General features: G+C 42.9%; 2 protein-coding genes across 2 annotated transcripts; both read right to left on the bottom strand.

Moving 5' to 3' along the window:
* Positions 1-19,712: 19,712 nt before the first annotated feature.
* LOC131285071 (sodium-independent sulfate anion transporter-like) lies at positions 19,713-21,583 on the bottom strand. Its single transcript, XM_058313929.1, has 2 exons — positions 21,556-21,583; positions 19,713-21,481 (listed from the first exon to the last, which is right to left on the bottom strand). The coding sequence occupies exons 1-2, from the start codon at positions 21,581-21,583 to the stop codon at positions 19,713-19,715; spliced, it is 1,797 nt and encodes a 598-aa protein (XP_058169912.1).
* Positions 21,584-22,467: 884 nt separating this feature from the next.
* LOC131288240 (sodium-independent sulfate anion transporter-like) lies at positions 22,468-24,584 on the bottom strand. Its single transcript, XM_058317356.1, has 4 exons — positions 24,539-24,584; positions 23,910-24,347; positions 23,495-23,845; positions 22,468-23,429 (listed from the first exon to the last, which is right to left on the bottom strand). The coding sequence occupies exons 1-4, from the start codon at positions 24,582-24,584 to the stop codon at positions 22,468-22,470; spliced, it is 1,797 nt and encodes a 598-aa protein (XP_058173339.1).
* Between the last annotated feature and the right edge of the window lie 73 nt (positions 24,585-24,657).

The raw sequence follows: 24,657 nt of genomic DNA, 5'->3' as shown, positions 1-24,657 counted from the left end.
CCTACAATGTACAAATTCTTCTTCTTGGCTTCTTGAATGTACATATTCAAGATCGTTAATTACTTAAAACTGGCCTCAGAATTACAAAATGTAACTGTTTTACATCAGCATTGCTTCGAGCTGTGTTGGAACTTCTAATACAAAAAAAATCTCCCATCAAATGTGTCCCTACGTCCGTCGCTCGTTTAATGTCCCACTGCCGGGCCCTTCGTTTTTCCCTCGATCTCGGCGCTGTTGATACTTTCACTTGACATCGAGAGTTGAAAGCGGAAGCCAAGAATGATTATTGCCCTCCGAACGGAAGTTCACTGATCGTTTAATCTTTTCTAAACACTCACGTACTGCCAACGGGTTAAGCAAGGGGCTATGAACATTTAATGAAGCCATGCGTTTCATCACGATCGATGCGTACTCATTCATGGTGATCGTTTTGTTATTATGTTATGTAGTATCCAAATGTTAAAAGAAATAAAAATCAGTCTAGTAGCATTTGTTTTATGGCATCTCTTTATTTATTTAAATAAATAAATAAATCTTAGCGATATTTACTTCATTTTGATCATGAGTCATATCTATGTCTTCCAGCACTCTCATACAATAGCTAAGTAAAAACATAAATCAAATCAAATAAAATGAAGAAATATATGTTAACAACGGTACTCCGAGTACTACAATACTCCGAGCACTACATATGGAACAATGTAAAAGAAAAGTTTCACGCAAAAGAAACGTTTCATGATGAACTACAAATAAATACAATCGAGAAAACACCAAATTGTATATGTTGCAAAGTGAATAAAAAATAGAAATCTATTTATTTCGCTCGCACATGGCATTCTTCCTTCAAACTTCATGAACGATCACATTATTTCAATAAAGTAGGACAACAAAACCTCCATAAGGAAGAACCCACAAAGAAAATTTTGAAGTGAAAATAACCTGTTGAGGATTTCTCTTTTTTCAAAAGTTCTGGATGTTATTTTTCAGTAGATATTTAATTTAAATGTGTTGATACTCTATGAACAACAGTAGTTATAACTTCAGTGCCATGAATTAATTAGGGGTAGTATGAAAGGAATATACAATTTACACTACTACGTTGTTAGCTTTAGCTCAAAACTCCACCAATTTCCATACGAACATTTATTGCTTGTTTGATTATAAAATGCATAATTTCTATCAGTAATTTTTGTGACATTGTTAATGGTAAGCAAGGAACGATCACAATGAAGAAGAATCACCGCGTTTGAAAGTATTATATTACACCAAAAACAGATTCGACATTTTCAAACGGTCTTCAAAAGATCCGAGCCCTCATGAGCACAATCGCACCACACCTTATCCTTGGCTCTAAAGATCTTATAGACACCCAGACATTGGTTAGTGAGAGGACGAAGGACGACGGCGAAACCTTTTTCCACTTCATACTACAGCCACTGCTTGCAATGGTCAATGAAACTGTAGAAGTTTATGCTAATGCCCCTGCCGAGTGCTACCTTAATCGCAGAGGTTGACTGGGCACCGTATCTGCTGCAGTTTGTGCGATTTTTTACTTTGTTCACCGAATATGGCCGCGAAACGTACGGTGTGCTGTGCGACACGAGGTAGCCAGTTTGCCAATCGAATGAAATGAACCGTGCAAGAAGCGATTTTGCCCCGGCGAGTAACCTGATATTAAAGCCAATAAATAATCCCTTCTTTTGGCATCCGTACGCACTCAGCACCATCTCTCAACTCGTACAGTTTAAGATGTTTGCGTATTTTGGTTTTTGTTTGGTCGGATTGTCTCAGCCCAACCGAGACGGAGGGTCCTGGGAGATATCGTCATTGAACAATTTGGAAGCCTGCACTCCTTGTGAAAACTACCGCCATCGGTGGGTCGCGTTTCAACCGGCAGCACCACCGAACCACGTCCGTACAGGCCGATAAACTTTCAATACCGAAACATCAGCATCAGATCAAACACATCGGCAGATGACGGTTGACAAAAACTCCCCGTGATCGTTATTAGCTGAATAAATATAATACTGCCAAAAGACAAAATCCTTCCGTCAAACGATCATCTCACCGCTGTCCACCGTCGGGCCGTAGGTCAGAAAGCGTCTGGGAGCGGGTTCGGCATTTTCCTTCATTTACATACGACCGTAGCACTGTCAATATTAGTTAAGCAATCTACGGTGCAAACAGCTCCCCGTTTGACTGGATCGTTGAGGAAGCCGGCAGTCGGAAAATGGGAACACTAGTTTTACTATCGTAATGGACGTCACTCAGGGTTGCCAGCCAGCTCCGTCTTCAACTCTTCTTTCGTCCAAATGTCTCCTACATAGAGCATCGCTACACCAAGGCTTCGCTTTGCTTTTCTATATCTCCTTCCACCTCCCCCCACCCCCTTTAACGATTCGTCTTCTTCTAGCGTCAGCCGTGCACGTCACTGAGGGCCATCCATTTCTTGTATATCTGCTGGGCGCATGACGATAAAACCGATTACTTCGAAGCCGGTATTCCATTTAAAACCGGGGCTAACATATCAATTACCACCAATCTGCACCCTTGGATTCGTTACCGGATTCCCATGAGCACAATTCATATAGGGCGGTATCTGGTGAATGGTCTTCCCGAAAGGAGAACTACGTCGGTTGCTGAATGAGCAATGGGACGAGTACCAGTTTCCAAAGATTGTTCGAATCAATACAGTGCAGTGTGATAATTTGGCGGCAGCACATATGGTTACCGAAATCAGAGATATTTGGGTCTAAAAGTAGGTACATTTCGTTGACATATTTTTCTCTCCAAATTTTTCTGGTTAATTAGTGACCCGATTCAGCTTCCACTAACGCAAAAATCGCGCGAAGTTTACTATATTTAAATTTGCTAAATTATAATTGTTATTATTTAATAAATTAGTATTTATTACAATCAGACAGATTTTAAAATGCGTAAGTTTCATTTTTAAAACAATACCTGCACCATCAATCTGTAAATCTTTATCTGTAAATAAAACGTGCATTATCATTCGTATAAATATGACTTGTGTCTTATGCCAACAATTCGATGTGCACTGTGAAGCTCCCTTCGGTAACACATAATAAAAGGCTCGATCGGTTTTGCAAAATAACAACGACTTTGCTTCCAATCACGTGAGTACTTGGACACACACTTACCATACCCACGAGGACAATCACGTCAGCTTCCTTCAAGATCATTCACTAGACTTTTTTACGTTGTGGGAGTAGCGTCGTGCTTATATCGAACCCAAATTAATGCAAAGTGATTCCGCCGGGCAGTCGTAGACCCCGTAAAGATAAAGTCGACAGGACGCCCATCGTCCGGGGAAAACATAACCCAGGATAAAGTGGATCGCAAGAAAGCTGAACGTGAAGCAGATCGAGATGCACAATTTCGCGAAGGAAACAAAAACTGCCCAAACCCCAAATACAATCATCGAAGGCAAGCGTATGCAACGGTTTTCAATGAAAATAAAAAAGAGACAACCACAACCATATTTTGATTATTGAGGGCGGCTTAAGAAAGGCAAGAATGCAAGGCAGGGAACCACGACATTGGAAATGAATTAACCGGACAACATTTAAGATCGCACGGCGTGAAAGGATACGCAGGGAATTGAGTCACCATCACGCAGGCTTTGGGCAAGTATGCTGGAAAGATAAATGTGCCTCGGAATAAATTGAACTTAGGTATACGAGTTAATCAATTGGACAAAATTTGCAGGAAAGGAAGAAAGGATTGAGATATGCATCTCATCTGAAGTGCACATGAACATGCATAATTCGTTATTCGCGATTTTAATTATTGCTGAGCGGATGTAAAATGTAAAATATTGAACATAAGTTGAAATTTATAAAGTCACTGGAATTAAAAATGAAACTACATGTACTACACAACAGAGACCTACTATCATTGAAAAAACCATATAACAGTCACACATTTCGACAACTTACTCAAATCTCAAAAATTGGCATCATCCGGTAAATCTTTGGCACACTCAAATATCTCCGAATCGCGTTATTGATACATATAATTTATACTCACTCTGCCCCAGCATGGGCCCGTTCCTCTCTCTAAAATCGACTCGAGCACGGTATCAGTCACTCTACAAAATTCGGCGATCCGATTCGGAGTTCCCGCTTCATCAGCTTCAAATTAACTTCCTCCGCTGCCTTTGCGGGTTTATTCATTTATGCTAATTAACACTCATTAAATCGACGGCGACATCGGTAGAGCATTTGTGGTTGTAAAATTAATGAGCCGATCATTCCGGGCCATGTCCCACCGAACCCAATACGGACGCCGCGTGAAGCAAGAATGTACTCCTCGTGGACGGTCAGGCAAGGGGACTGGAAGCCAAACCTACCTCGTGCCTCGTGCGTGGAGATTCGAACCACTTTACGCCCAAAATGTATATGGGAAAAGCTCACAAACAAAAAAGAAAGATAAGCAAGCGGTGAATTAAGCTTGAGTCAACTATCCAGATGCAAAAAGCCAGCCGAGTGCATTGGCCTGGAACTAACTTGTTGTCGCCCCGTGGTGCAGGTGTAGGGCGCAGGCAGGAATTTTTTAAATGGTTCATCGTTTAATCGTATCGTCAGCAATACAGTGTAAAGGTGACCATTTAACGTTCCGTTTGCTACGTACAACAAATTAGGAGAGGCACTTCAGATGAAGCAGGTTAAGGTAGCAAACAAATTGTTGTGGTCATCAGAGTAATAATCCCACAATACCACTATGAAAGACAACAGAATCAAACACTGGTTCACCTGGACAAAGTAAACCCAAGTGTCCTCCTTTTTATCTCAAAGAATCATAACAGATACGCAACAGCGATTGGGGTTTATATGATCCGCTTGAACTGGTAATCCATAATATCATCCTTAAGTGCGATGGCGGTCCACGACAGCCGAGCGGTAGTGTCGGTTAGAAAATCGGCCCATAAGCGCCGCCGGGGATCACCACCTCGACGGCGTGGGTTCGAATCCCAACCGAGACCGAATCCACCCCTGTACGAGAGGATCGGCTATCCACATACTCAAATGGAAAAGTCATCTAAGCCCTTCATGGGGCAGGCATAACCGAAGACGGTCGTTAAGCCAATTAGAAGAACAGAAGCGCGATGATTAAGGCCGCTACTAACCTTTGCTCATAGAGACAAACATAGAGCGCGAGAGGCGATTCTTCAAAATTGAAAATGTGTCAAACTACTGAAAGGTGGAATCGCCATTTGCAACATCATATTTTTTAAATTTATTTTTCTGAACAACTGCTTTAAAATGTAATTCACTTTATTAAATCTTTTCTTTTCAATCATTGTTTTCAGTTCAGAAATACTTTATATGATTGTTTATTACCTTGTGTGAATGAGCTGTGATACTGTACATTTTGCTACTATACAATTAAAAATAACTTCATCAATTTGTCCGATGAAAAACAGTAGGGCATATTACATTTTGTTGGGGATCAAAGATCAGGTCCTCTAGAAGTCAAGAAAACAGTCTAGAAAGCCCTTACAGGGGTAGGCCTGAGAAGAAGATTAAATTTTGATGTGTATAATCTAATTAGACTGAACTAAGTTTAAGTTAATGGTATCAAGAAGGTTAATATATTTGATGAAAGATATGTTTCCGAATTTCTCGCCATTTTAATTTCACGATCACTTCATGGTTTACCTACAATGTGTAATGAGCAATGTTCTTGCATTCACCCCTAAAACCCACGCGCTACTATTTTAAGACCATTTACTTATTGGACGGCCACATTGGAATAAAGTGCCACTTATTCTATAATATCGATTCGCAACGACCCCCTGGTGCTTGAGGTTGATCACTTGCCCTTCCTCTGATCCAAGATCGCCCCCTACCCATCGCATCTCACGGGCGGCTCTTTTCAAACGATGACGAATAAATAATGCTTCGATGAAATCGTCGAAAAATAAGAGCAAATAAAGGCAAATTTTCAATTCCCTCGATGACCCACCATTTGCGCGAAAGCGCGCGCGCGCTCGCCCTCGTCAATTATGGTGGTGTGCGTGAACATTGCGGCTTGGCGGTACGTTTGCCCTCCATTAAACATGACCACCTATCCGCTGGTCACCGCAATCCTCCCGAGCACTACCAGCGCGATCGCTTTCCAGACGAATGCAACCCAATACACGCGCCGTTCCATGGACAATGAGACTCCCCAAGGGGAATATGGAGCTGGAGTTTGGGGGAGGATTGTTGTACCTACGGATTTCCATTTATTTATTTCTTCATATCCTTTGGGCCGTTCGTGCGTGCTTTAGGGAAAGATTATGCTGCACTGGCCACGCTGTTCTGTGGCTCGGCAGTAAGCTTACTCGACTGCACTCTGCTGCCATCTTCATTAATCCAAAGTCGAGCGAAGTCATCAACAAACCGAGAACTTGATGTGCTGCTCGGGGAAATCTATACAGCCAGGCAGGCAGTGCAGGTTCCGCATGTAGTGTGCGCTACAAATGCTTCACCAGCCCCGTAAGCAAGCGTTATCCAGAGGGTGTTGCGCACTGGGCATCGAAAGGCCAGCCTCACGGGTTCGCAAGAATTATCTGATTTATTATTATTGCGATTTATATGATCATTTTCATTTGTTTCGTTCGCTTTCTACTCAGGATATTCCTTTTCTGGTCCTCTTTCAGGGGCTTACGTGCGCCACCAAACGAGCGCATCGGTTCAAACGTCCTTATCCGTGCCGTGGAGTCAACGGGGGCTTGGCATTATTTTACTTTCCATTTATTTTATTTTCTGTGTTTTATTTACATTGCATTATTGATTCCCTTTCCTTTCGATTGCAGATATTTGGTGCCGACTGTGTGTAGGCTCGCGAATCGCCGAATCGATCAGCAGATCGGTCACGCTGGTTTTATTTTATATCCGGCCAATTTTCCTTCGCCACAGTTGCAATTGTAGGCTTTCCGACCAGCTATCTGTTTCGAGTGCCTTTACGCCACCAATCCCAGGTTTGTGGCCCCTTCACTATTCTATGACTTAAATATGACTATGGTCTAATTCGATTGCATCCTTTGTAACGTGAGACATGCACTGGTTATGCATTGTCTATCCGACAAACAGTTTACTTTCACGACTTCTGCTCCAGCTTTCGGGTTCTATTTTAGTGACTTAATTGAGCACGATAGCGATTCATTGTTTGCCGTCTTGTTCGCCTTCAGTGTTCAGTTGTTGCAGCGATCCTTTGGGTGGGAACGGTTTTGCATTTTCCGCGTAGGTGGGAACCGCGTGGGAGATGGTGAGAAGATGTGGACAGTATTTTCATTCCCTTGCCTTGCCACGATTTGACTTTTGACGTTTCTATTTCTCGTTCGCGAGACGACGCGACCATAACTGTGGCCGTAACAGTTTGATGCCTTGGAAAATGGGAAAGAGATCCCAAAATGGAATTTTATCTTACACCGCGACCTTTCGGGTACGATGCAGAACGAGCGACGCCATGAACGGTTCCGTATGGTACGAAGTATCCAACAAGCTGGGGACGTTGAGATTTCAAACTATGCAAACGAATCAAATAATTGAATGCTTTTGATGAAGACAAAATAAGAATTTCTACTATTCAACAAAAATCAGCAGGTCGAAGATTTCTCCTTGTGTCTGTAGCTTGGTACAACGTAATTGATGTTTTACTTACTTACTTAGCTTTAACGATGTTTAAATTAGTTGCTGGACACCTGCAGTGCCAGTCAAGAATACAGTTTAAACCCCCAAGTTACTAAGACCGTCCTTATTCATAATTTGCCCAATGTACCTGTCATTCCAACAAAAGCAACTTTGAGTCTCGAAGGTAAGCATCGGACATATCCATACTGATTATTTGTAATCCATGGGTTAATGGCCAATGCTTAAAATGCCATAAAATCACACCTTTTCATCGTGTCCTTGTCGGATACACCAGAAACCATTCCAGCAGATGGTCCCCAAGAAACCGCAAAAGCCAGCACTAAATCTGCGGAGGCTGAGAATCTCTTCTGTGTCTCCGTTTCTCGACCAGCGAATCACCTTGCAGCCTACGACAGCCTGTCGGATAGGATGGGCCTATGCGAGGAACATATGCACGCTAGCATGGGGTCCCCAAATTTATGACTGACTGCATGCTCTGCATTGAACTGGCTCGCCGACGTCGGTTTCCCGCTCGGTTGCACTTTCTGGTTTCTTCTGGTAGGTACTCCCATCCGTTTCCTTCGTTTAGAAGCTAAAAGAAGGTAAAAGCGCAAGGGAATGAACATTCATAAAACACGGTTCCGACCACGGAACCAAAGGCCATGGTTCAGCGCATGCCGCGACCAATTCACACCAGCACATTTATTGCCATCTGCAGATGCCGTTGCCTGAAATGCGTGACACGATAATACCGGCTCTGTGGGGATCACACTATGCAACGCATCAAGGCCATAGTATGTGGCGAGTTGGTGTATGGCACGAAAATAAAGTCATTATCACAATATGGCTGCCAATCTACGCAGCTCGACGGATGGATGATGTGTCCTCTATTCTTACATAAGCATCGAATCTATTCCAAACAAGAATCGTTCATCTCAGTATTACTGAACGTTGCGAAAAAGTGCAAGGATCCTAAACTCACGGCATGCAAACATAAACGCTTTTTACCCGAGTTTATCAACATGAAACTCGCACATCGAACATGATTGTGCATAATTCCTGAGAAACACAGCCACACTGATTTCTTTATTTTTTCTTCTAAAAAATTTATGACACATTATAATTCGCTACACGCAATGCTTCCTGCGTCTCCCCCTCAAAGGCGCTAGCGGTGAGGGTTACTATAGCGGCAGAATAAACTCGTTTCCCTTCCCATCTCATTTCATTCTGATGCCGCTCGGTTGCTCCAAGCTGGTCCCACGTTTTGCAAATCACTCGCACGTCCACAGTCCCCCAGACGGGCCCGGTGTTGGTCGTGTTCCTTTTCGGATCTGTTTTCGTGTAAACGTTTGTCAGAGTTCACGAGCTCTTGATCATTTTTGTGTTTCATATCGGACATGCCTGTAGCGGATGGGTTTTTTTGTGTGTGGTTTTTATTCTTTTTTCGATGTCCGTTGCCGTCGTCATCCTTCCCAGCCTCTTCCGGCCATCCGGGAAAAGGCATGAAGACGGATCATCTCGTGAAACATGTTCATTTCATTGCTTGATGCTACAGGGTGGCATGTATACATACTTGGCATCGCACCATTTGGGTTGATATTGGAAAATTCGTTTGCAGCCGTTAGGAGCACGGAGCGCGTGTGAACATCATGAGGCAAACAATCTCGCAGCATTTATGAAACTCCTTAAATATTTTACACATCGCGCCTATCTGTACCCGCGATTTGCCTTACCCTGTGGGCACCTTGTTTCGTCGAACTCGCGACGATTGTTTACATAAATATTGTTCTCGTTCTCGGCCCGGTGTACGAAGGAAAATGAATGGCTAGTAAGTCTTGTGCGTTGGGTGCGACAGACGCGATTGCGATCTTCTCACTGATTTTTTCGTCGAAGGATCTGTCCAGAGTCCTGCTCCTCGAAAAGTGGTGTTACCGTAGATAGGCACCGTGGAAGTTTGGTTCAGATTTTCGCGAAATTAACGCTCCTCATCAGAATTCAGAAATCAGAAAATATTCTGCGAAAAAACATTAAAAAAAATAACTAGTCTACTCCCAAATGGCCAAAGAAAACGACAATTATTTTCCTGATGTTGAAACGCTTCAAGGGAGTTATACAGGTTACCCCAGGGGTCGGCAAATTCCGGACGGGAAACTGATGTTATCTCGCCCGCGAAAAAATCTAATTAGAAATTACAAAGTCCAAATTTTTAAGCATTTAAAATGTAAAGCAATTCAAAATTACGCAAAAAATGTACATTGTTAATTTGAGCTATTTTTCATATCAGATAATACAAACACTTGCTCTTGAAAATGGTTTTATATCACTTTATCTAAAACATCCAAATATCGTTTGTTGTATGTGTCGAATTCGACTCTTTCAGAATCTTTCCCCCTCTGTGAAAATTGAGCCGACTTCTGATCTTGCTCCGAGCGCAGGTTCTCTTTGTTAAATCAACGGCGATCTCTCTATCTTCACCATTCACTCCGGGGGAGCCACGTTTCTAAAAGTCGTTTTTCTCTTATCCCTCACAACACCTTTAGTGGTTGGCAGCAGGGGCGGAAGGGATGTTGTATTTCGAGAAATATTATTCTCGAATATAATGTCTTAATTAGCGAAATAGCAAAGATCTCCTCGTATGGAGAGATTCGGGATAAGTCGCTGGAACGGACCTGAGAAGAGCAGCGCCAAGCAAAGGCACGTTAACACAAACACCAACAGATTAGCTATCCATAAAACTGAATGTAAAACTTTGTGTGAGGCTTGTTGACTTGCCTTACCGATTTTAGAATCAGCTTTATTCCACGATTGGACCGGTTGTGACTGCCGTGCAGTCGAAGAAGTTATTGCCTCCCGAAATGCTACGAATATCCAGTCAACGTAAGCGGAACCAATACTACAGATGATCGATAAAACTGTCAACACTTGCTTTCTTGGCACTTAACATTGGCACTTGTTTGACGTCTACAGCTTGACTTGAGGTAGCGACTACTGATGGTTGGTCTAAAAACGGCTACTTCTTTCAGATGTTCGTTCATCTCGTAAAAACAAAAACACAAAAAGTTCTAAAAATTTAGCTTTATGTGCTCATGTGATCAATTTGTGGCTCATTTTGTATCTAGACGACGGATCGTTTACCGATCACTCGAGTGCAGCGTTCCGGTTCAACATACAGTATCTGTCAAATTTAATTTGATTTTAATTTATTACTGTTCAAGAGGTCAATTGAATGCGTTTTTATGAGTGCATTTACTCACGGCTAAGCTTAAATATAGGACACGGCCAAATGTGCCAATTGAGAACGGAACAACTAAGGAGGCATGGTGTTTTCCTATGACCCCAACAATTCACTTTACCTCGAGGGCCGTCGGTGTCAACATTGATGCTGGCTACTTTAGTTCAAAGTGACTTATTGGTTCTGCCAGTACGACAACAAACCAACTTGACAATTACAAAACGCTAGAATCAACCACTTCAGTGTGTTGTTTAAAGACGACATAAAAACTGAATTTAGTGATGGAAGGTAACTGCTTGAGAGACACCTCGGGCAAATCGCAGTCACGCAGGATTTTATCAAGGGTCCTTGACAAACCACTTGGAAGAGTTTCGCGTGTTGATGTAGTACAATCAAATTACCCAAAGCCAAGTGGGGTTTATTACCTCGGAATGGTTGATACTTCAATGAGCAGTAGCGATCCAATTTTCCCTTTGTATAAAGTTAATTGATAATTCAATTGAGGGAGTACTTCATATCCGTGCACCGCAAACGGCACCATTTCATCATATCACTAGATATATCCGTTCAACAATTGATGAAAAAATGATCATCTACAGAATTAGTACTCCATTGTATTAATCACTCATATCTTTTGAAGAAAGTAGGTTTTGTGTCCTTCGGTTCCTTACTGTATTCAAACATATATGAACAACGAAATAGGATCTATAGTTTTTTTCCCAAGTCAAATTGATGCAGTGTAGCCTACAAAATTAGGAACGATTTGTTTCAACACTATCTTCACACTATAACGCGTATACTGTACGGACAGAAAGTCACTGCCGGCTCCTAGGTTAAAGCTATTGCCATGGGTTTGTAGAATGGTACCGACCATCGTTAACATTTATTCGCTTTGATTAGTGATCAATAAAGCGAAGACGAAGCAAACTTATACCTCACCGTACGAGACCCGTTTGTTTCATCCATAAGCCTTCCCAATCGACGTTCGTGTTGCGCTGGAATGGAAAACGGACCCACTGCCCAACCGGGGATGTCATTCGACGGCGCAGCAGTAAAAATGTTAAATTGGCTCGTTATGACGCACTCGGAAACCTAGATTTATACCAAATCGAGGTGTCGGCTTTACTGGGCCTATTCGACGGCTTCGACCTGTTAAGCCTACCTTTCGATGCCCGCGGTCTATTGGGGTCCGAATTTGGGACTGTCAGTTTGAAAAATTAATCTGGTTAATCATCACCTTCGAACACACCGGCCGATACACCGATAGGGGTCCACTAGGACTGGTCCGGCCGCAAGGGATAGTGCCACGATGGGCAATAGTGAACGGTTGGGCGAACGAAAGTATAAATATTCATAGGACGTTCACGTTTTTTATGACAAAAATCCGTCCGGTCATAGAACAATGGAAGGGAGCAAACAAACAAGGAAAGGAGTGGAAGGAAGGAAAAAGAAGATCTTCTTAACCACGAAATGGGAAGCGTAAATTGATGGTGATGCGGTACGTCGCCCGATGCTGCTGCCGTCTTCATCAGACAGTTGACCCTATCCTGGACGCGGTTCCGTGAAATGGTGGGAGTTTGTTAGCTAGTTGCCAGAAGTCAGTTCTCACCTCTAGCACTAAATGGACTCGCGAACTGCCAAGAGTCGTAAATTCAAACGGATTGCAATTTAACGATGTCCATCTCATACCGCGTTGCTGCCATGAATCACGATCGGAATCTTGTTGAAACGATCCAATTTGCTACACCTTCCGAAAAAGGGGTGCTTGAACCAAAACAATATTTACATCGTAAAAAAACCTTAAAAATCAAATATTATTTTGTCTCTGTCTTTAAAAACACATACTTCGCTCAACCAGCTCTAGCTAGTTAATAATTAATTTGTTAAATCCAATTGATACATTTCAACCTCCGGTTATAACATATAAAAGAACTTCAATCAATTTCGATCGAATAAAACCATTTTTGTTTTCTAGCAACAATCTCCTCAATTATCAAAAACTTAAAAGTATCTGGATGAATAATTCATTTCTGAAGAAACATTATATTGAAATGGATATAATCTACAATGTGTCCACAAACATTAAACAATTAACAATTAAACGCTGGGTTCTAAGAGAGTTTTCTTGTGTTCCTTCATGCATTTGTATGTAAAATATCTATTTTATGTCAGATATTTATTATTTCACAACAAAAAACCCAGTCTAAAAATACCTTTCTCGGTCTCGTACATCTCGAAGAACCGCGAGCAACAGTCCGGAATGGATGAATAATAACTAGTAAAAAGGAGATAGAAAAAAGGTTTGGAGAAAGTGAAGCAGCGAGATAAGTAGATCAACACAACCGTTGAAAGAATCCCTCCGCACCGGAGGAACGATGCCATCTCTGTATCGTAATTATCATAATTTCTATAAATATTATTTCTCGCCTAGCAAGATTTCCTCAAGAGGAAGACCGTATGGGCGTCGACAGCACTTGAGTGTCCCCATACGGGCTCTTTTTCCCAAAGGTTTTGCGTCGTGGATCGACAGTTGACCGAAAGAATCCACTTGGCCACTCGAGCTCAACAGCACCAGGGTAAGAGGTCTCGGAGTGCCGTTCTTTCCAACGCTTTTGAACCTGAACCCGCTTGGCGTCTTTGAGCCCGGTTCTGGCCGATTCCAGTACTCTGTTTCATCGGCCCTATCCACGCCATATATATGACAACAATATAATTTGCCTTGCTGCACTTGGCCACAGCATGCGCAAGTGAATAACGACTAAGAACGGTACCACGCACGACTATTGTGTGCATATGAAAACAAGAATCATGAAATCAAAACAAGACTTCCGAAAATTGCCCACTTCACCGATAGCCTGGACGAAATTGAACCATAAGAATGGAGATAGAGAATGATAGAGATAGAACGGGAGGACTCGAGAAAAGAAACGACTAAGAGAAAGTCAGCATGTTGACCAGCACTTTTGCGGGATTGCTGATGTAGGGCTAACCAAAAGAAACATAAGGCAACGTCAGAACGAAAATAGGGAATACAGGAAACCGAAAGAGTTCAACGAGTGGTAAGGTTAGTGGAAGAAATTATAGCCAAACAAAAGCCTTCATGAAAAGCTCGGAGATAGAACAAAAAACTCGCATTACCAAGTCCGGACAAGCCGGAATATCGAGGGCCATCGAGACGGTACCTGTCGGACTGCGCCGAGGCGTAGATAGGAGGTTCTGGAAGATTGTCATAAATCTTGAAGATTGCTTCTTCAGAAAACCGGAGAGCTCGTGAGAGAAACCCGCGATCGACGCACCAAAAAGGTCCACAAGGACGCACAAGTACACCCTTGCCCATCCTGTCCACTGTGGTACCCTGCGACCATGGCCCAAGCTTCTCTAACGATGATGGTCCAATCTGAAAATCCGAGGCGCACTTCTCAAGCGTCTTGCAAGACGCTCACGGCCACGGCCGGCGGTAATTAGTGAAACGATTATTTTCCTCTTCTGGTGCTACTTGAGTGCGTCGAGTGAGGCGAAGACGAATTCCCCCTGGACCTGATCCCTGATTGTTTCGACCACGGGGACGTGCTAGGCGAAAGGTGGACGCACAATAACAACAGCAAACGCAAGCAAAAAAAACAAAGCCAAAGATTCCGACGTCCGACGAAACGATGAAGACGCGCGCGCCCAATTCGAGGGGCGAGGCACGCGGCCCGGTTCGCGATTCGGCCGTCGGACAGGTTTGTTGAAGTTGTTAATTCACGCCAAATCCCCACGGACCGAAAAGTTAGTGGGCAGGCATGCGATGATCGACGACGAGGTTCGTTGTGATCATCATCATCATCATCTGCGCCAACGTCGCTCGCAAGGGATCACAGCTCGGAGTACGGCCCGCCAGTAGATCCGTCGATACGGATTGATGGAATCATTTATCCCGTATCGCCAAACCAATCGATAGACGAAAACTGATGACCAAACGGTTCCAATGGCACGTACCAGTGCTTTCCCTCCCAAAACGAAAGGATAATTGAAAATGCAGATACACGCTCACGCTCCCGGCACCATCGTGTGGCACTCGAGTTAGCGGTACAAATTAAGTCATTTTTCACAAATCTCGCATCTTCACCTCACCCCATGGCTCCCTGTGGACTCTGCTGCTTGCTTTCCCTCGTTCCATCGGTGCCTTTCTCCCTTGCACTCACAGTGAAGAAATATTTTGAACCATGCCTCAGCATAAATTAAGCGATTTGTTAGACTTCTTGGTTCGCAGATGAAGACAGAAAGATAGAAATCTAGAAAGATAGAGACAGCGGGCTACATGGGCCAGATGGAGTGAATGAGAGTGCAACGTACCGTTGAGCCGTTAAGTGGTCATCAGCACGATGACGTATGGAAGATGTCCACGACGACGATCATTCGCTTTAGCGTGTGCGAAAACGTCATCCGGCCATACGAAAGTGCTAGATGTGGTAGAATGGAACATTCCAATTGGAAAGTAGTAAGTATCTCAGCAATTGCTGTAGGGGGCAGCTTATATCACACCAGTACCAGAGGCAGTGCAGCTTATTCTCGGTTCAACGTAACTTTTATCAATTAACCTATCACATTCGTTCTATTTTATCCATGGTCCATCGATCGAAAAAGTTCATGGATTACCCCGTGATGGACTTTTTGCACCGATTGGTCAGAACATATATTCATTACTAAATTGTAAACCTGAATATTGATTAAGATTAAACCTACGAAGAATTTTACAACGAAACACGTTTAATAAAATTAAACATAGCTGTAGGTTTATGTACATGTACATGTTACATCTTTGTACAAGAGAAGAAAGGACGGTAAAATCTTAATCTACTTTTTCTATACACACAAAATATTACGATAAAGGCAGCATTAAATCATTCAGAAGAAATAATGTAAGTCCCACATAAGATTAATAAGGAAGACATTTATACATAAATTACCATTACGCGTTACGTATATGTAAGACAGAGAATAATAAGAAAATAAGATGGGTGGGAACTACTGAACCACAACATGATTGTTTTGAGTACTTTGTGATCGTCAACATTGTTATTATTTAGCCAAAGGTGCCGAACCAAGACCCGCGAGAATGTCGGTGCGAGCAACAATAGGATGCAGTAAACGTCGGGAAATCCACGATTACAGCGGTACCAACAACAAGAACAGCAACAACATAAAAAATGACGATAGTTAATAACAATTCTCATTCTCTCCCATCATCGACTCATCGGGAAATAATCAATTCAATTCGATCCAAGCCCAAACTCGCCGGAAAGGTCTACTTGGCTCCGCGAAAGATGAAATCGACGAAGGGAAAGAGAAACTGAAGGATGCTTTCCATGGGCGGTGTGCCATGGGCGGTGATGTCTGAAAAAAGAAAACGGAATCTAATTTTCAATAGTGCTGCCCCGGGGCGGCTAGCAGCTGGGTCGAGCGCTTTTGCAGATGCCCCTACGTTTACTCCGAAAACCCACCATTTGGGGGCCCTTTGAAACTTAATCCCATCGATTTTCTCTTTGTTTTCCCATTGCCACAACCCTTGTTCTAGTGGACGACCACAATCACCTTACACCGAACCATCCGTGGAATAAGAGGCCGGGTCCACATGCACTTTGATTATTAAGTTATTAAATTAAAATTGAGAAATTAGGTGAATCCGCCAAAACACCGCCCGCGAGGACGGTAAACCCATTTGGGACCTTTGAGGCATTGTGAAGGAGCACTATTGATTGGAACCGGTCCCGGGTGGAACGGAGCTAACCGAATCGATCGAATTATGAAGATGCCAGATTTGATCATCGGCTCCCTATCTGATCCGTTATGTCCGTGATTGTTCTGCGGTGCAATTACGATTGCTCGAGAGATAAGTACATTGGTCACTGAAGTTCCCACCCACTATTATGACCGGAACATCCAGCCAACCAACACCGGTCGTCATATAATTCATTGTTGAAACAGTGTCATATCGAAAAAGTCACATCCAACGATTGATTAATGACGAGTGCAAATTTTACGCCTGCGCCCAAATTTTTTTACCAATGAAATAATATTTTGCCAGAAGGGCAGTTTCAATGAGACTTTTCGTTCCACCATCTTGCAAGACGGGTGCAGACCTACGAACACGGCTATATAACCTACTTTCCGGTTGTTTTCGTTTTATGCTCCCTCCAAGTTCGGGGGGGTTATTATATTCGCATAGCAAATTTACACACTCCTTCGAAATACCATCGAACACCTCGAGGCGCAAAAGGTGTAAAATTTTGATGAAATGGTGATAAAAATCCACCGATCTCTATCAGAGGGCTTCAGTTTTTTATTGTCCTTACCTGTGAAAGGTTGAACTTTATTTTGTTTTGTTTTTGCCTGCTTTTCAAGACTAATTCGACTTGTTCGTGTGACTTCCTTTCGCCGTTCCCGATGTTTAAGGCCCACGGTGACACCGTTACCGGTAGCCATTGGGGGACTGCTCCAGATGCGAATAGATCTGGAACATTCAGCCGTACGATGATGGTTGGTTTTGAGTTACGTTTTCTCTGCGCGTCAGTCGGGGCATTCCGCGCAAGGGTTTGGTATAGTTAGTTTGGAAAGATATAAACCTATGATCCGTTTTATGGCATACTCTATAAACATGTTAATCGAAAAGTCTACGTTCCATCACCCGGTTCAAATCTCCCGTTGGCCTTTGCAACATCCTATTTTTCCTGTATAGCTGTCTCTGTTGTAATCGCTTTGTGCCACTCTCACTCTCTTCGTTAGTTTGCCTGGTCGAATCTCTCTAACACGTTGATGATTTCCTTTCTATCGCCGGTGGTGTCCCTTCGCCGTGTTGCTCTGGATCGTAGGCATAATGATTGCAATCACGCCGTCCACAGCACCCACGTATTCACAACATGAGGCCACATGCCTGGTCTGCGCCAAGAGCGGCTTCTCTGCGGATACCGAACGTCACTCCAAAGTGCCAAGAATGGGGTGACCCGGGCAGCGGGGTTTATTGTTGTTTCACATAGTTTATTGCCCGGGCGAACAATATTATTGAAATATCACAATTTTTATGACCCTGCGTGCGCCCCACGCTACGGCTCGTCGATCTTCCGCCATCCGCCTTCCGGGCTTGTTCCGCGACCGAGAAAAAACGACGGCGGAAACGAGCTCGAGCTGATCGTGCTGGAATCTTGTACGTTTTACATTTTGCAATCTACGTGGAAGGATCATCCAACAGGAACGGGGGAAATGTTCTCCAATATCACCGTATGTGTACCGCTTAGAGTGGTAAAATATGCATCATTCACGAATCATCAACTAGGGCAATTTTTATGTTGCGATTTGGACGCAATTCTTTTGCTTGGCCAGCGTGCTGTATGCACGGAAACAAACACTTCATCTATCCGATTCATTTCGACAATTTCGAGATCCTTTCCTTCCGCAGTTTTTCGTGAGATTTCCTCCCGGACTCCGGTTGCGCTTGTCACTAAACGTGTGTAAACGATGTTGGGACCGAAAAAAAGAGATGGATGAACTTGCACGGGTAATCAACGGCAGATCGAGAGAAGATCAAGCGTTAAGCAGAAGGAGACAACAGGTCTCTTACGGCAGGAATGAAGGTAGGGAAAGAGACAACCATCACCTTTCTATTCATCGTTCTTCACAGTTGTGTTTGTGACAACCGGTCGCACTACGTAATGTTATGATTATGAATTCGGCCAAAAAATTGATAGCCAGGGTTTCTAAACCTGCTTCAACGTAAAAAATAAATAAATAAAACCGCATAATCCATATTATCTGTTGACACTCGGTTTTGCTTTTTTTACGCTTCGTGTAAAGTTAATGAATATTATTGTCATGTCGGTGATTCCAAATTTTGACATCGTTTTCCAGCCGTATCTTTTGTTTTGTCAATGTTAGTGCTGTTTTCTTCATTCTCGCTTCTTTCCCCATTCGGGGTCTGGGGAATTAAACCCACTTATTATAATTTATCTAATGTAGGTACTGATCAGTAGTAGTAGTATATATATTTTATAGAGGCTTTGAGCCGGGTGGCTTCTTTCACCTCTAAAAAAGTACTGATCACTAATAGGGGTCCACGACAACCGAGCTGTAGCACCGGTTAAAAATTCGGCTCATGAGCGCCGATGCTCACCACCTCAACGGCGTAGGTTCGAATCCCAACCAAGACCGGACCCTCCCCTGTACGACAGGACTGACTATCCACGTACACATAGGGTAAAAATCTCGTAAGCCCTTAACGAGCAGGCATGACCAACAAGGTCATTTGCGTCAAGAAGAAGGTACTGATTAATCGCAAGAAATTGTGTAAATTTAAATTTTGCAATAAAAAAGCATAGAAATCAAAACTGTATTTCCTTGCATATTCGTAGAACGTCACTCCAGCATAGTGTGGGGATAGCTGTCAATCATCACGTTTTCAATATATCCACTGTGGAGACTCCGGACGATAACATGCACGCTAACGACACTTCTTGACTAACATAAGCTATACATATAACTCAACGTGGTAATTTGTGTCCCAAAAAATAGATGTACTCTAAAACAAACCCCTAGAATATTAGAGAAATTTTAAGAATAATTCAGTACTCTTTTGGTCCGGATATATAAATATGGAGGATTTTTAATGCAATATGTTAAACAGAAAAATATCATTATAAAAAAAACTGTGTTCCTTTTTTCCTTTTTTCCTTTTTGCACAAAATAACTTTATTTCAACTTTTTTGTTGTTCAATAAAAAAATTTATAAAATGGAATAGATAAATATTTTAATGTCGGGTCTAAATCGTTCACCTTCCTGATGTCTTCATATATTTTCCACAATTTGGTTACTTATTCTGTTCCTTGTTAGTTTTTGAAGATCCTGTCTCTTTAAACATTTGTTCGAGATTGTCTGCGGCCGTGAATAAAGGCTGAAATAACGTTTTGTCCATTCTGAGCAACGTGAAGCGGGTGGCTCGATTACATTTCCAGTAAAGTATGGTTCGATTTTGTAGTTGCAAATCCTTAGTCATGCAAACTAACACTTTGGCCGCAGTCGTATCGATCGAAGCGATGTGCGATCCATCTAGGATGACAATCTGTGCCCCCGCTTTGTTCGAATGTTTAAGAATGTGGTGTTTCAAATATTCTGCTGAAGAAAACACTATGCGTTGATCAGGTTGAGCAACTAATATGGTCTTGCCATCGATCGTGCATTGCTGAGGGAGGAGCATTGGCCGAGATGTTTGGTACAGTATGAAACAAACGTTGGTCCCAACGCCAAAGAGTATTCCTATTTCCAGGCCCAAGAGTAGGCAGGCGATCAACGTTGCAACCATCGGTATGATATCAATTCGCTTCGTGCGCCAGATCTCCACAGCTGTGTGAATTTCAACCATGAAAAACATTGCTGCTATAATCACACCTGCCAGAGTGGCTTTCGGTATGTAATAGAACGTTTTGGTTAGTAGTCCTAGAGCAAAGAGAACCAGGATACCCGTTGCTATCCCCCCAAACGGCGTGCGGACCCCACTGTTATTGTTAACCGCTGAGCGCGTGAAAGATCCTGTGACGGGCATCGACGACACAAACGATCCGGCAATGTTTGACAAACCAAGAGCGATCATTTCCTGGGTTGCATCTATTGGCTTTCCTTTCGAAAAGGCTTTTGCAATGGCGATGGATTCTAAAATTCCGATCAAGGGTAGAGTGATAAGGGATGATCCCATTTCACCTATCATTTCCGAGAAACTGTATGTCCGACCGTCCAGTATCGTCGTGAAAGGGGGTGGCTGCAGGGGAGGCAGTCCAGCAGTAACATTTCCTGTTAGGAGAAATGGTTCTGAATATCCAGCTTCACTCAGTAGATACGCCAAAAGCGTTGCCAGAATAACAACGATGGCGTTTCGTGCAAGTGCAACATATTTTCCAACCGACGCCCAACAGCTTTCACCAGACATATTTTTCATTTGCATTAGAACCAGCAACACCACGATCGTTGTAGCACCAAGCACAGTGTCCCATAGCCTAATTTCGTGCAAATTTTCGAACACATTCATCCACGCTTCAAGAAACTCGTTTGATTTGCCCGGCAAACCGAAGAGGGATTTCACTTGACCACTAGCTATCGTTATCGCGGCTGCCGACGTAAATCCTGCCGTCACTGGGAGTGAAATGAATTGCACTAGAAAGCCAAGATTGAGCACCCCGAGCACTAAAATCACGCATCCGGTAAGAAACGCTGACAATATCGCAAAGTCTATTCCCGAGTTTGCTACATGCACTTGCACCATCAGAGACATAATGGCTGTCGGCCCGATGGTCACATCTTTACAGCTTCCGAAAATGCAGTACACGAAGCATCCCATAAACGCTGAATACAATCCATATTGGGGATCTAGATTCGCAACGACCGCATAAGCTATCCCCTGTGGTATCACAGTTAGCCCGACGGAAATTCCAGCAACGATGTCCTCGGCTAGGAATTTCAGATTATAAGATGGTAGCCAATGCAGTATTGGGAGACGTTTCAATAAATGCTTTCGAGTGCAAATACTTCGACAGGATTTTGCTACCCATTGTCCGACCGGGGGAAAGGATTCTTTAATATCGTCATCTGCAATTAAAATAAGCACAATTAAGTCGAACGTAAACAAATGAGAAGATGCGTTTGAAATGGGAGTCACCTACCTATTGCTTTGTCAGAAACGTTCGGCATATTCTGAATTGATATTTGAGTCGTTGCCATGATGATGTGTGTGATTTCTGTAAAATAATTCAATTCTCAACTTCTTTGCACAAAAATCAAATTTAATTTTAAAAGCCTGAGGTATGATAGACCGAAAAATAACGTCCCTTAACCAGATGGACGGAACAAGTCACCGCTTAACACCATCGAGAGAAGCTCCGGAGCAAGAACAACTACTGAGCGACGCTCGCCTACTATTTATCCGGAGAATTGGACGAATGCATTTGCCCTACCACATAACTTAGCACCTTCATCGCCTATCCGGTACGATTATTTTTATTATCTATTACCATTCTACTAACCACCACTGGATGATCCACCAGGGAAGATGTTGAAGCTAATCAGTCAGTTGCTCCATGGCCTAGAATGCATGTAGCTGAAGCTTATCAACCTCATACCCATCAACAATGCAGCTCACTTGAACAAGGTCATAGGTATGAACGATACGAGGTACAATGCGATTCACGCTGTATTACCCGTATAATAACTTCTTATTTCTTTTCTTAGGGTTTTGAACATGGTATCTAGTTCCATAAATAAATCTTGATATGTCATCGAATGCAAAAATATTGATTCCTGGTCCGTCATAGTTTTAAACCAAATCCAGTTTGTACGATATTTGATTTGTCAGTACCGGCGAATTGTTATAATGGGAAAAGATTTAAGTCAACACAATCGACTTATGCGAATATACACTTCAATGTTCAAACAGTACATTTTTAACACAATAAATTATATGATTTATTTAAACTAAACTTTTAAACTACACGTTAGTTGCTACTCCCCCAATGCGGAATGTATGCAAAACCCCAATAAACGTTGCTCACCGTGCTGTTGAATTCGAACCAACCCTATTAAGGTAAAGCGTCTTTGCAAACTTCGTTTCCTAAATGCTCCAAGCCACCATACTTAAACAAAGGGTAAAATAAAGGTTTATTTAATCGCAACAATGTGCACTTGACCGATCTGTTCCAGTTCCAAAATAATACTGAACACTTGCGGAGCACCAGCTCATCAACGGTGCTGGCAAGGATTTTAGCGGCCGTAGAATCAACGTAGCTTACATTGCTGCCGTCGATTATCACAACCGACACTTGAGTCTTATCCGTCATTTTCACTATTTTATGCTTTAAGTATTCGATGGAGGAATAGATAAGACTTTGGTCCGGTTTCACGACCATGGCCTCAATGCCACAAGCCGTTCGGAACAGTGCCTGATCAATGCCCGGACGTGACGTCATGTATAGTACAAAGCAAATATTTAACCCAATGCCTATGAGCATACCATACTCTAGACCAAGCAGCAGGCATGCACTTATCGTCACTACAAACGGAATAATGTCAACCTTCTTGGTGCGCCAAATTTCCGCAGCAGCGTGAAACTCCACCATAAAGAACATGGCGGCAATCATCACACCAGCCAGTACAGACTTCGGTATGAAATAGAAAGTATCCGTTAACAAGCCTAGAGACATTAAAACGAGCACTCCGGTCGCTACGCCACCTAACGGCGTTCGAACGCCACTGTTGTTGTTAACAGCAGTTCGTGTGAAGGATCCAGTGATGGGCATGGACGATACAAAGGAACTGAAAATGTTACACAAACCCAGAGCAATGAGTTCCTGGGTGGCATCGATTGATTTTCCTTTCGAGAATGCCTTTACGATCGCGATCGTCTCGAGGATTGCTATTAACGGTAGTGCTACGATCGAAGAGCCAAGCTTAGAGGACATTTCCGGAAATGGTACCGTTTGATTGTTAAGTACCGTGCTGAACGGTGGCAGTTTCACTGGTGGAAGTCCGGGTGTGACGGTTCCTGAAATTAAAGCAAATTAGTAAATAAGTAATTGATTCTAGAACCATGCTGTTTCACGTTCTTACCTGTCAACGAGAATGGATTGCTCCCGGATGCTGCAAAAAAGTACGCCAGCGCAGCACCTCCAATAACGACGATCGCATTTCTTGATAACGCAAGATACTTTCCAACCATCGACCATTTGCCACGGACGCTACGAAGTAACACAAGGATAATGATCGTAGAAATACCCAAAAGTGCATCCCACAGTTTTGTTTCGCCGAAATGTCGATAGACATTAAGCCATGATTCGATAAATTCGTTTGATCTTCCTGGTAATCCAAGCAAAGATTTAACCTGTCCACTCGCAATTGTGATTGCTGCGGCAGATGTAAATCCAGCTGTAACTGGCATTGATATAAATTGCACCAAAAATCCTGTGGAGTAAAACATCTTTAATATATCATTTTCTCCTTCATAATGCATCGCTATGTACTTTACCTAGATTGAGGAGTCCGAGAATCAAAATAATACAACCCACCAAAAACGTCAGCAAAACAGCAAAATCCACGCCGAGACCACCCACGTATACCTGCACCATCAGTGCCATAATTGCCGTCGGTCCAATGGTAAGATCCTTACAGCTTCCAAACAGGCAGTAGACAAAGCATCCCATGAACGCAGAATACAATCCATACTGCGGCTCCAGATTGGCCATCACCGCAAATGCTATTCCCTGAGGAATGACGGTAAGTCCCACCGATAATCCGGCCACGATGTCTTCGATCAGATAGTTCGCCTCATAAGTCGGCAGCCAATGGAGAATGGGCATCCGCTTCAGTAGTAGCTTTTTGTTACAAAAACCACCCAATTTTGTCGCCAACATTGGTCCCACCGAGGGGAACTTTTCTCTGCAATCATCCTCTTCTTCAAGGTCACCTAAATTGGGTAGAAGAAATCGAATTGCAGCACATATTCAGTTTTATGAAACAAAACATTACTCAGCCATTGCCAATGCCATTGTCAATGACGAATATTGAACCGTGTGAAAATTTAGCCCATTGGTTCATGCAACTCCAGTGGTATTACGATGCACCTCACGTACAAGTGCGGGGCGCTGCAGCACCTACCGTTAATTTGCCTCTGTTTTCGTTCTATCAGCTCTGATATCGTCATGGTACCCACTTCCGGCTGTACGCCGTTTTCAGTAAACCTAACCATCGCTACAATGTTAACGCTTCAGCCTTGC

This window comes from Anopheles ziemanni, chromosome 3 (assembly GCF_943734765.1).
Source record: "Anopheles ziemanni chromosome 3, idAnoZiCoDA_A2_x.2, whole genome shotgun sequence".
Lineage (NCBI taxonomy): Eukaryota > Metazoa > Arthropoda > Insecta > Diptera > Culicidae > Anopheles > Anopheles ziemanni.
Note: the sequence above shows the minus strand (reverse complement) of the source record. Positions and strands in the feature narration are given on the sequence as shown.